The sequence below is a fragment of the Babylonia areolata genome, chromosome 1, assembly GCF_041734735.1.
Source record: "Babylonia areolata isolate BAREFJ2019XMU chromosome 1, ASM4173473v1, whole genome shotgun sequence".
NCBI lineage: Eukaryota > Metazoa > Mollusca > Gastropoda > Neogastropoda > Buccinidae > Babylonia > Babylonia areolata.
This window is the reverse complement of record NC_134876.1, coordinates 4,415,631-4,428,130: the sequence shown is the minus strand read 5'-3', so window position 1 is coordinate 4,428,130 and position 12,500 is coordinate 4,415,631. Positions and strand designations below refer to the sequence as shown.

Below are 12,500 nucleotides of genomic sequence, written 5' to 3'. Positions count from 1 at the left end.
ATTATTTATGTTGAGAAATGAGTGCAGATAAACAGACAGAGACAGAGAGAGTCACATATCTATTCTGTTTTGATTTTTGATTATTTTTATTTTATTTTATTTTTTTTTACCTTTAGCATACGAAAGCGAACCCGAACCGGTTGAACTGCACCCTGACGGATATGCAGAATTCTACCAAGACAACGCCGGCTCTGTCTTTGTCCTGTTCACGCATCCTTACGGGATCCACACCTTGAGGGTGCTCGTGAACGAACGCAACTTCTCCCAGCGTGCTGTACCGGACATGGAACTCTTCTCACAGCAAGGAAGAGAAGTCACCTTCCAAAGAGGAAATGACGTAGACGTGAACGTCACAATCAGAGTGGACGACCGCCAGAGCATGGTCCGAGGTATTAATATGAACTGCGGTTTTGCAAGGAAGTCCCAAAGCGAGGACTTTCTCGTGGACAGATTTCAAGGCTCTTCAGAGTACCCGTTATCATTGCTTCAGCAAGGGGGCGATTACGACGAGAGCGAAAGATTTCAGCTGGTTCGTGTCAAGACCTCTTCTGGTGACGTTGAAGGGCTTTTAGAGGTGATGATTAGCGTGTATTTCAAACACGACTCAGAGGCACCTCTTGATCTCTACATGATCCAAGAAGACGTCCCCGTCTTCCGGAACGATCACACAGGGCCTTTTCCGGACGGGTTCATTGGCTTGTCCAAAAATGTATACGAAGAGAGCGCCACCGAAACGATCTGCTCCACGCACCAACGCTATCCTTGTTACCTGAACTGTGAGCTCGTCGGGGACCAGCCGTCCCGAATAGAGATCCGCCCAACTGACCGAGACTCCAGCCACCCTGGTCTGAGTCCTACCGTTGAGATGTCAATGACGAATCACGGATTTCGTGCTTTCGGGGCGCTGGTCTTCGAGAACGTGACAGAGAGCGGTGAATGGGGGTTCCAGTGCGTAGGCAGTGGGGCTGGAGGGACGACGATGGTTGTCACCAAGATGCTGATCGTCGTGCATGACGCTCACATCAACCACGACCTGTCAGTCGTCTCCTCGCTGGACAATGGAGTGAGTGCTGTCTGTCTACCTCCTTCGCTCTCTCTCTCTCTGTGTCTCTCTCTCCCTCTCTGTCTGTCTGTCTCTCTCTGTCTGTCTCTCTCCCTCTCTGTCTGTATGTCTGTCTCTGTCTCTTTGTATCTCTCTGTGTCTCTCTCCCTCTCTGTCTCTCTGTGTCTCTGTCTCTCTCTGTCTGTCTGTCTGTCTGTCTCTCTCCCCACCCCATCTCTCGTCCCTATTGTTTATTGTTTGTTTGTGGCTTTATTGAATTGTACATGAACATTCATACTTATGTTTTGTGCAACTGTATTAATTTTCATAATGTTGCTTTGTCAATGTTTCAACTCATTTTCTTTTTCTTCTTCTTCTTACCCCCACCCCCACCCACCCCCACCCCCCGAGGGCTGGATGTAGGTATAAATAAGCACACTATGCTTATTCCATTACCCTCTTAAAATGAAATCACGTGTGTGTGTGTGTGTGTGTGTGTGTGTGTGTGTGTGTGTGTGTTTGCCTGCCTGCCTTTGAAAAAAAATCTCATCTCTCTGCTCCCCGTCTCTCTCTCTCTCTCTTTCTCTCTCTGTGTGAATGTGTGTGTGTGTGTGTGTGTGTGTGTGTGTGTGTGTGTGTGTGTGTGTGTGTGTGTGTGTATGTGTGTGTGTGTGTGTGTGTGTGTGTGTGTGTCTGTCTGTCTGTCTGTCTGTCTCTCTATCTCTCATACTTTCATTTGAATCTACAGTTGATATGTTTGTAAACAAACAATACACTTCTGTGTTCATATTAAAGGTGTATAATTTCCCTCTTCTTCTGCACTGGTGAGCCATGACCGTTTTTACCCTACCGTGTAGGCAGCCATACTCTGTTTTCGGGGATGTACATGCTGCATTTGTTCTTGTTTCCATAACCCACCAAACACTGATGTTGATCACAGGATATTATTTTTAACGTGAGCATTTTGATGCTTTACATGCGAAAACACACGAAGGAGGTTCAAGCACTAGCAGGGCTCTACGTCTGTTGACCTGGAGGATTGGAAAAGTCTTCTCCCACTAGACGCTGTGGCCCGGATTGGAACCCAAGATCGACGGACGCAATAACCGAGTGGTTAAAGCGTTGGACTGTCAATCTGAGGGTCCGGGTTCGAATCACGGTGACGGCGCCTGGTGGGTAAAGGGTGGAGATTTTTGCGATCTCCCAGGTCAACATATGTGCAGACCTGCTAGTGCCTGAACCCCCTTCGTGTGTATATGCAAGCAGAAGATCAAATACGCACGTTAAAGATCCTGTAATCCATGTCAGCGTTCGGTGGGTTATGGAAACAAGAACATACCCAGCATGCACACCCCCGAAAACGGAGTATGGCTGCCTACATGGCGGGGTAAAAACGGTCATACACGTAAAAGCCCACTCGTGTGCATGCGAGTGAACGCAGGAGAAGAAGAAGAAGAAGAACTCAAGATCTACGTATAAACGCATTGGTCAGACTTTAAAAGCCAACCAGGCTCTGTGCGACGTACGAGTTGCTGAGTATGCTTCATTGGGTATGCGGATATTAAATTTTGTAAACCACGACATACCGATTCTGTCGATATCATAAACCATGTCATACCTATTCTGTCGATATTGTAAACCACGTCATACCGGTTCTGTCGATATTGTAAACCACGTCATGCCGATTCTGTCGATATTATAAACCACGACATACCTATTCTGTCGATATTATAAACCATGTCATACCTATTCTGTCGATATTGTAAACCACGTCATACCGATTCTGTCGATATTGTAAACCACGACATACCGATTCTGTCGATATTGTAAACCACGACATACCGATTCTGTCGATATTATAAACCAGACATACTTATTCTGGCGATATTGTAAACCACGTCATACCGATTCTGTCGATATTGCAAACCATGTCATACCGATTCTGTCGATATTGTAAACCACGTCATACCGATTTTGTCGATATTGTAAACCACGACATACCGATTCTGTCGATATTGTATCCACGTCATGCCGATTCTGTCGATATTATAAACCATGTCATACCGATTCTGTCGATATTGTAAACCACGTCATACCTATTCTGTCGATATTGTAAACCACGTCATACCGATTCTGTCGATATTGTAAACCACGACATACCGATTCTGTCGATATTGTAAACCACGACATACCGATTCTGTCGATATTGTAAACTACGACATACCGTTCTGTCGATATTATAAACCACGTCATGCCGATTCTGTCGATATTGTAAACCACGTCATACCGATTCTGTCGATATTGTAAACCACGTCATACCTATTCTGTCTATATTGTAAACCACGTCATACCGATTCTGTTGATATTGTAGTAAACCACGACATACCGATTCTGTCGATATGAAAATGATGTCACAGAGACCCACATGAAAAGCTCAGTTGAGGGAAAGGACAAACATTAAACTTCATAACCTTGTGCTCGAAGACTGCTAAAAGAAACAAACAAAAATAAGTATCATTCCAACTGCCTGTGCATGATTCTCAGGGGATGTACAGAAAAGAGAAATCAGAATACTATGATTGTCTTTTACCCTGCTGGCCGCCATTTTCAAAATATGGTGCGACCACACCAACACATTATACACACTGAATAGTAAAAACACGGTTGTTAAAACTTGAAGGAAATGCGCTTTCAGCATTCGCACACACCACCTTTGTGGTATGTACTCAGATGAACGTCTGATCTCAGAACGTACAGCGGGAGAAAAAGAAGACATAACACTATAGCGGCCTGTCCCTTGTGAAGCACCACCTGCATACATGCATACATACATACATACATATATATATATATATATATATATATATATATATGTGTGTGTGTGTGTGTGTGTGTGTGTGATATTTTACACATACATACATACATACATATATACATACTTATTTCTTCATATGTTTATTTTTATTCATTGATTGATTAATTGATTGATTGATCTGTTTATTCATTCATTTATTTATCTATTTATTCATGTATTACCTGGTTTGTTCCAGACGGTAGAGGCACACTGCGTAGCAGAAGGAACGCCAGCTCCCGCTCTGACATTTTACGACACCAACTTCACTGACCTGAATGACGACAACTTTGACTCTTACGACATAGTGGTGACGCAGCCGACTGACTCAACGTCGAAGGCGGTGCTGCGGATCTACGACCCTGAGGTGGCGAACAGCCTACGTGACGTCATCTGCATGGCGGATAATCGTATTAACGGGAGACATTTCTCGGACAACGTGCAACTGTACGTTGCTCAAGATGCCTCCAGATGGAACGACTCGAGTTCGGCATTAGTCCAATATCTTATTCATGAAAATGTGATTCCTAGTGACACCGGACTCGACAATGAGTATTAATCACTGTTATCATTGCTCAAATTCTTAGTTGAAATGGCTCCAAATGGCACCATTCTGAACTAGCGATAGAAGCCGCTTACTTCTGTGACTCATGACTCGACGATGGGTATTAACTGCTGTTAGAATTCCCCTGTTCCTCGCCCTAGGGAGAAGAGATGTGCACCCCAATCCTAAGGCGTATTTTCAGTCCTCTAATTCAACAGTGGATCTGACATGATCAGTGTAATGTGTACATCATTCCTGGTATTAATGAATTGTGGGCTGTAGTAAACTGAAAAAAGTGTATTCAAATATATGGACTAGTAAGTTGTTTATGATTGTTGTTGTTTTTTTGCTTTGTGTGTGTGTGTGTGTGTGTGTGTGTGTGGTATTCAAAGAAATGTAATCTATGATTTCTTAAATCACTAACACGTTTTTGTAATGATTTTTCCCCAGTATAGGGTATACTCACACACACACACACACACACACACACACACACACACACACACACACGCACGCACACACACACACACACACACACACCGGGCAGAGGCTTTAGATCATGTACCTGCAGAGACGTTCAAATGATAGTCTCAGATCATGTAGCCTACCTGCGAGGGGAAAATGGCTATAACCTGGCAGTGAAACAAAGGAACACACGCCAGTGAACTTTGACTGAAAGTTGATTTTTTATCGGTTTCATAACAAAAATAGATAAGAACACACACACACACACACACACACACACATACACACGCACACACACACACACACACACACACATATATATATATATATATATGTAGGCCTACACACACACACACACACACACACACACACACACACACACACACACACATATATATATATATATATATATATATATATATATATATATATGTAGGCCTACACACACACACACACACACACACACACACACACACACACACACACACATCTATCTATCTATCTATATATATATATAACACTTTTGTTTTAATACACACACACACACACACACACACACACACACACACACACACACACACACACACACACACACACACGTCTCAGCTCTTAGCTCATCTGGAACAAAATGGTTTACTTAATTCCCACTAGTCAGCTTATAGACGTGGTCATAGTTGCGAAACGGCCCTTCTTAGAATAGTGAATGATTTGCTTTGATGAGGATAAGATATCTGTTCTCGCTCTCTTAGATTTGTCAGCAGCTTTTGACACTATCGACCACTCTATCCTCTTGAACAGACTTAATTTAAAACTTCCTTTGGTATTCGTGACACTGCACTAGCATGGATCACGTCTTACCTGTCAGATCGTACACAGAAAGTGTGTGTAAATGATAGTTACTCTAGAGTATCTGTCTTAAAATATGGTGTCCCACAGGGGTCCGTCCTAGGTCCTGTTCTTTTCGTGCTGTATGCGGCTCATGTGTCGGATGTCATCAGTCATCATGCGATGTCGCATGAGAGCTTTGCTGATGACACACAACTTTATCAGTCGGCTTCCTTTGCTGAATTTGATGCACCGTTGACTCAAACACAGGAGTGCATTGCTGGCCTAAAGGACTGGATGACTCTCAACAAGCTGCAAATAAATGATGATAAGACTGAATTTATGATAACCTGTCCAAAGAAGTTTTGTCAACATCCTTCCTTTCCTGACTCTGTTCTGATCAATAGCACTCCTGTTTCACTTTCTCCTTCTGTTCGCAGTCTTAGTGTAATCAAAGACCAGTCTCTTTCCTTCCAACAGCGCATTTCGAATATCTGTAAAGTTGCCTATTTGGAACTGCGTAGAATCAGCTCTATTCTCCACCATCTCTCAACCGATGCAACCAAGACACTTGTATACTCTCTGGTTCTCTCAAGATTGGATTACTGCAGCTCTCTTTTGGCCGGCCTTCCCAAATATTTGTTAGACAGACTCCATCGAATTCAGAATAACGCTGCCATACTCGTTTGCAGAGCTTCTAAATTTGACCATGTTTCTCCTCTCATCCAGTCTCTCCACTGGTTGCCTGTTTCTGATCGAATAGATTATAAGCTATCCACTCTGACCTTTTCTGCAGTCAACGGATCTGGCCCCAAGTATCTTTCTGAACTCTTCCATATCTATACCCCGTCTCGCCAGCTCTGTTCTTCCTCTGATACTCGACTTCTCAGGATACCTCACGTCAGAAGTAAGACCTATGGACACAGACGTGGAACAAGCTCCCTGATAACATCCGTCATTCTGATTCCCTCGCATCTTTTAAATCTCGCGTCAAAACTCACCTTTTCCCTCAGCAATAAATTCAATTGTGGCAGGTCCACTTCCTTTGCGTTAGCTGTGCTTGACTATGTGTGTATACATATGTATGTGTGCATGTATATGAATGTGTACTGTGTGTACGTGTGATTATGTAAGTTTGTGTCTGCCTATGTGTGTATATGTACGTGTTAGGGTAGCAGTTAGATACACATGTATGTTAAAATGTATGTATGCAGTGTGTGTGTGTGTGTGTGTGTGTGTGTGTGTGTGTGTGTGTGTGTGTGTAACATTGATGTAATGTTTTGTGTTAAGCGTTTTTGTAAAGCACCTAGAGCAGATTTCTGGATAGTGTGCTATATATATATATATATATATATATATAAGCTTTTTTGTTTTACATGTACATGCCTTTCAAGGTTTCTAGGCGCCGTTTCGGCAGTGTTGTATACTTGTGAAAGGCCGTTTTTTTCCCGATTTTCCCACCCAGGTGTGAATGGGTACCTGACGGGCTGGGGATGGTTAAAACGGCGGAAGGAGAGGACTGGGCTCCGCGTACTTAGTGCCGAGCCCCAGACACAACGGGTTTAAATCTGTCCCGATGGCCGTACAATGTCTAGTGACTGTATGGCAATGATACACAACACAAGAACGAAATATACACGAAGTATTCAAGACCAACAAAACATAACGATCAGCTCAGTATTTGTATTTGTATTTATTTTCATCACAACAGATTTCTCTGTGTCAGTGAAATTCGGGCTGCTCTCGCCAGGGTGAGCGCGTCCGAGTCGCTTCACTACAGCACCACCACCCCTTTTTCTTTCTTTCTTTTTTTCCCCTGCGTGTAGTTTTATTTATTTTTCCTATCGAAGTGGATTTTTCTACAGAATTTTGCCAGGAACAATTGTACAACCCTTTTGTTGCCGTGGGTTCTTGTAAGTGCGCTAAGTGCATGCTGCACACGGGACCTCGGTTTATCGTCTCATCCGAATGACAGTAACATCATCATGCAAAAAAACCAAACAAAAACAACACAAAAAAAAGCAAAAAAAAACCCCACAAAACAACAACAACAATAACAAAAAAAACAACCCCCTCCCCCAAGAAACAACAACAACAAAACAACAAAAAACAACACAAAACAACAACAACGACGACAACAGCAGCAGCAGCAGCAGCAGCAAAAACAACAAACAAACAAACAAACAAAAACAAAACAAAACAAAATAAAACAAAAAACAAAAACAAAAACACCCCCAAAACAACAAACAAGCAAAAATTGGCGCGAAGGTTTCAAGCATTATATAACTCTTCTCAATTTCTTCGTGCGCCACTGTGATGAGTTATTTCCCATTTTTTATGGCTGTTTGGATCGCTCACTGACTGCACAGCGTTCGAGCGTGTTCATGTGTGTCGGGTGGGTGGTGGACCATGGTGAAAGAGTATGGGAGGCTTTTGATCTTAAAAAGAAAACAAACAAACAAACAAACAAACAAAAAACAATAATGATTTTTTTAAAAAAGGGTTGGGGTGTTAAAAGTAAAGGATGAAAATAGAATCTATTGGGATTCAGCGTGTTAATCCATCAATGATTTTCAGCGTTTTCGGCGGTATTTTTCTCGGATCAGTACGGTGCAGATTTGTGATGGACTTAAAAACTTTACGGATTCACCTCACTCTGTGTGTGTGTGTGTGTGTGTGTGTGTGTGTGTGTGTGTGTGTGTGTGTTGTATTTGTATTTGTATACCTTTTTATCACAACAGATTTCTCTGTGTGAAATTCGGGCTGCTCTCCCCAGGGAGAGCGCGTCGCTACATTACAGCGCCACCACCACCCTTTTTTTCTTTTTTGTTTTGTATTTTTCCCCTGCGTGCAGTTTTATTTGTTTTTCCTATCGAAGTGGATTTTCTACATAATGTTGCTAGGAACAAACCTTTTGTTGAAATGGGTTCTTTTACGTGCGCTAAGTGCATGCTGCACACGAGATCTTGGTTTATCGTCTCATCCGAATGACTAGCGTCCAGACCACCACTCAAGGTCTAGCTGAGGGGGAGAAAATGGCGGCTGAGCCGTCAGTGATTCGAACCAGCGCGCTCAGATTCTCTCGCTTCCTAGGCGGACGCGTTACCTCTAGGTGATCACTCCACTTGTGTGTGTGTGTGTGTGTGTGTGAGGGGGGAGGGAGGGAGAGAGAGAGAGAGAGACAGACAGACAGACAGACCGTGAGACAGACAACGGCGAGACAAAAAAAGAAAAAAGGAAACCAGTCATTGTGTTCGTTCACCTGGAACACGCAAGGTCAAGGCCACTTGTGGAGGTGCAGCTGAAAACGGTTGCCATAAATAACATCAGTGTCTCCACTGAAGCGTGTGGAGTTTGTCCGCAACATGGAGGGAGCGAGCATTCGTGGGACCTGCATGGAGGTAATTTTTGGATCAGAATGTAAAAAGAGAAGTACTCTTACCAGAAGAAGATGTGTCTGTGTTTATTAAAGCTGTTCAATACTGGAAAAGTGCTGTGAAAAAACGCTTTTGACAAAGTCAAACCCGACTGATTGCATACACTTAAAAATTACGTCCCGATTTCTAGCTCCAATGTGGATTACCTCCCTTCCATCGCTGTCAAAAATGACTTCCTTCTCGGTATATCGATTTAGATTGACAGAGGATTTATAATTTTTAGTGTTTTTCCTTTTCTTTCTTTTTTTAAGGGATAGTGTTTAATGAGTGTTTAAGATCGTGAGTTAGCATAACCACAAGTTTCAATACTTCGATGGAAGGGAAGTAACTTCACAATTTTCCCGCTTGTCCACAACTTCGATCTTCACATTGTAACTTTTCTACTGTGAAACACCCTCAAGAAAATAAGCAAATGCTAACTCAGTGCAAAATTGCACGTCAGTTAATGTCTAAACAGCTGTGTATGTCGACTGGTTTAAACGTTGGACTTTCAATCTGAGGGTCCCGGGTTCGAATCACGGTAACGGCGCCTGGTGGGTAAAGGGTGGAGATTTTTCCGATCTCCCAGGTCAACATATGTGCAGACCTGCTAGTGCCTGAACCCCCTTCGTGTGTATACGCACGCAGGAGATCAACTACGAACGTTAAAGATCCTGTAACCTGTGTCAGTGTTCGGTGGGTTACGGAGAGACACGAAAATACCCAGCATGCATGAACCACGACAGAGTCATCGGCAAGTCGATGTTGGTCGTGTAACGGAAAGAAGAGAAGAAGAAGAAGAATCTTGTTCGGATAAGGCCTGTTGTCAAAGCAATCCACTAAAACTGACACATCATAATGCATGATTCCACAGACTAATTACAAAGGATAAATTATTTTGGGCCAGAAATTATGCGTAAGTGCAGTGTAAGAAATTCGCCACCGTCGTTAAAAAACAACACCTGCGTTTGAATCGAGGAGCAAATACACATGATAAATTGTATTAGTAGCAAATTTTATGTTTCTGGTTGTTGTAGTTCGTAGCAGCATGTGTGCCACGTATTATTACGAACACACACACACACACACACACACACACACGGGCGCGCGCGCACGAGTTGTGTGTGTCGTTTACGTGGATCCAGTATCAAGTTTGTTGAGTTGTGTTTGCCGTGCTCTGAGTAATGATACGCCCCACTAATCTAAACCTGTCATGATCAGTGAGTATACTCCGAGTTGAAACTCACAGTTGACGAGAACTGCACCAAACGAAGATGTAACCGAATGCGAATAAAAGGAAAGCCACAAAAAAGAATCCACATATAAATCCATTTTCTACTTCGTAACTGGTACAGTAGTGGTATGGGGTAGGGGAGGAGTTGGGGGTGGGGACTGAGAACGAGAGGTGGGGACAAGTTTGCGCCCCATCCCGCCAGCCATTTCATTTCTTCTTCTTCCTATCATTATCATTGTTACTGACTACTACTACTGTAGACATTTGAACTTTAAAATTGGCTGCTTGTCGACGCTGAAGAAGTTTCACTTACACAGACACACATATTTACACACTTTAGAGATTGATGAAAGATACTTTCACACTTTATAGATTGATGATAGACTCACACACACACACACACACACACACACACACACACACACACACACACACACACACATATATGGGTATATAAAAAGCTTTTTATCTAATAGAATTATTCAAGCAAGGGTGGGAACACACTATTCTTTGCCACATAAACTTGTCATGGGAATTCCACAGGGCCCCTACTCTCTTTAATATTCTTATTCAGGATCTCCCAAAGCCATTGTCAAATCGTGTAGTTTTAGTACAGTATGCTGATGATATATGTATGTGGATGGGTGTCAATCTAAAATAAAGTCAACCCCACAAAGAGCACAGAATTACATAGGTCGTTCGTATCAATCTGATCTTGATAACCTTAGTAACTACATGTTTGAAAATGGTCTAGCTTTGTCAACTGATAAAAACATGTATGATGTCGTTTAAATCAGGTGGTAACCCATCCAGCATACACAATTTTAAATTACTTGGTGACATCATTGATTATAGACAGGTGGTGAAGTTTTTAGGTGTTTATCTTAATTCAAAGCTGACATGGACCATTCACTTTGATTACATCTTAACAAAGGCAAGGAAAAGTATCAATTTCATGAAAATTATAAGCCGCTTGCCCTGGGGAATGGATAAAAAAAAACATTGATTCATCTTGCCATGGCCCTTGTAAGATCTAAGATAGCCTATGCACAAGAAATATTTTTCAGTGCGCCTAAATATCAATTACAAAAGATTCAAAGTGTAGACTGTAAGCCTATCAAAATTGCCCTCGGAGTGCCCTCTTATGCATCCAACCAGGAAACATACAAAACACCCGGAATTCTTCCCTTAAATGAACATCGTGAGATAGCAACAGCAAAATTCGCTGTGAGATTAACTTCAATGACAAAAAATTTCATTGCTGACGAACTGACAGTAAGATCTGATATTGATTTTCCAAAAAGAGCTAAAGCCATTTCATCACAAGAAACAGTTGCAACTTACGTTTCAAATTTGTTAAAAGAGTCTGATGTTAACTGCAAAACTACATCATTCTCCTGTTCCTTTTTGGGAAATGTTGAAAGCAGATTTTGATATCACTTATTCTGAAACAAAAAAGGAAGAAAGCATCAATATCACGACAAGTACTGCCAGAATTCATATAGCAGAAAAATATCAGAATCATCTCCATATATTTACAGATGGATCTGTTCTTGATGACAAAAATGCTGGTGCGGCTTTCTATATTCCTGCCGTTAAAGTTGAAAAATCTTACTTTATTGGAAAACATCTTCCATATTCACAACTGAGCTAACTGCTTTTATACAAGCTGAACTACTTATTGAGCCATTAAATAGTTTTCTCGAAAATAGCATTCTTTGTTGATTCCAAATCAGTACTTAATGCTCTAGAATTATTTAGCCTTGAAACAAGACCTGACTTAGTTATTGAGGCAAATCATGTGGTACATTGTTTAAGGATTGAAGGGACTGAGGTCAGTTTTTGTTGGGTGCCTTCCCGTGTGGGCATTCATGGCAGTGAAGCTGCTGATAAAGCAGCTAAAAGATTCAGAAAAATCGACAAAAATACATGTCCGTCTTTCCGTAAAAGAGGCATACACTTTGTAAGAAAAATCAGCATGGGGTCGATTTCATTACCGGTGGAAGGAAAAGTTTTTAAAACATAAAGGAACATTATTCCCCGAGAATATTATTAAAGAAAAGATACCGAATCCATCAGCTTGCTATACAAGATTAATAACCTCTACTTTCATCCGTATAAAA

The 12,500-nt window shown here is 41.9% G+C and overlaps 2 protein-coding genes across 2 annotated transcripts in view; both read left to right on the top strand.

The window, feature by feature from the left end:
* The window catches only part of LOC143290577 (uncharacterized), a 12,687-nt gene extending 7,981 nt beyond the window's left edge, over positions 1 to 4,706 (top strand). The window contains exons 4-5 of the mRNA XM_076600152.1: positions 117 to 1,063; positions 4,093 to 4,706. Of these exons, the coding sequence (XP_076456267.1) occupies positions 117 to 1,063; positions 4,093 to 4,452 (1,307 nt within the window). The 3' untranslated portion in view covers positions 4,453 to 4,706. The remainder of the gene's footprint in view (positions 1 to 116; positions 1,064 to 4,092) is intronic.
* Positions 4,707 to 9,072: 4,366 nt separating this feature from the next.
* LOC143298501 (uncharacterized) overlaps positions 9,073 to 12,500 on the top strand; it is a 12,353-nt gene continuing 8,925 nt past the window's right edge. Inside the window, exon 1 of the mRNA XM_076611364.1 lies at positions 9,073 to 9,128. The gene's annotated coding sequence lies outside the window, so the exon portion shown is untranslated. The remainder of the gene's footprint in view (positions 9,129 to 12,500) is intronic.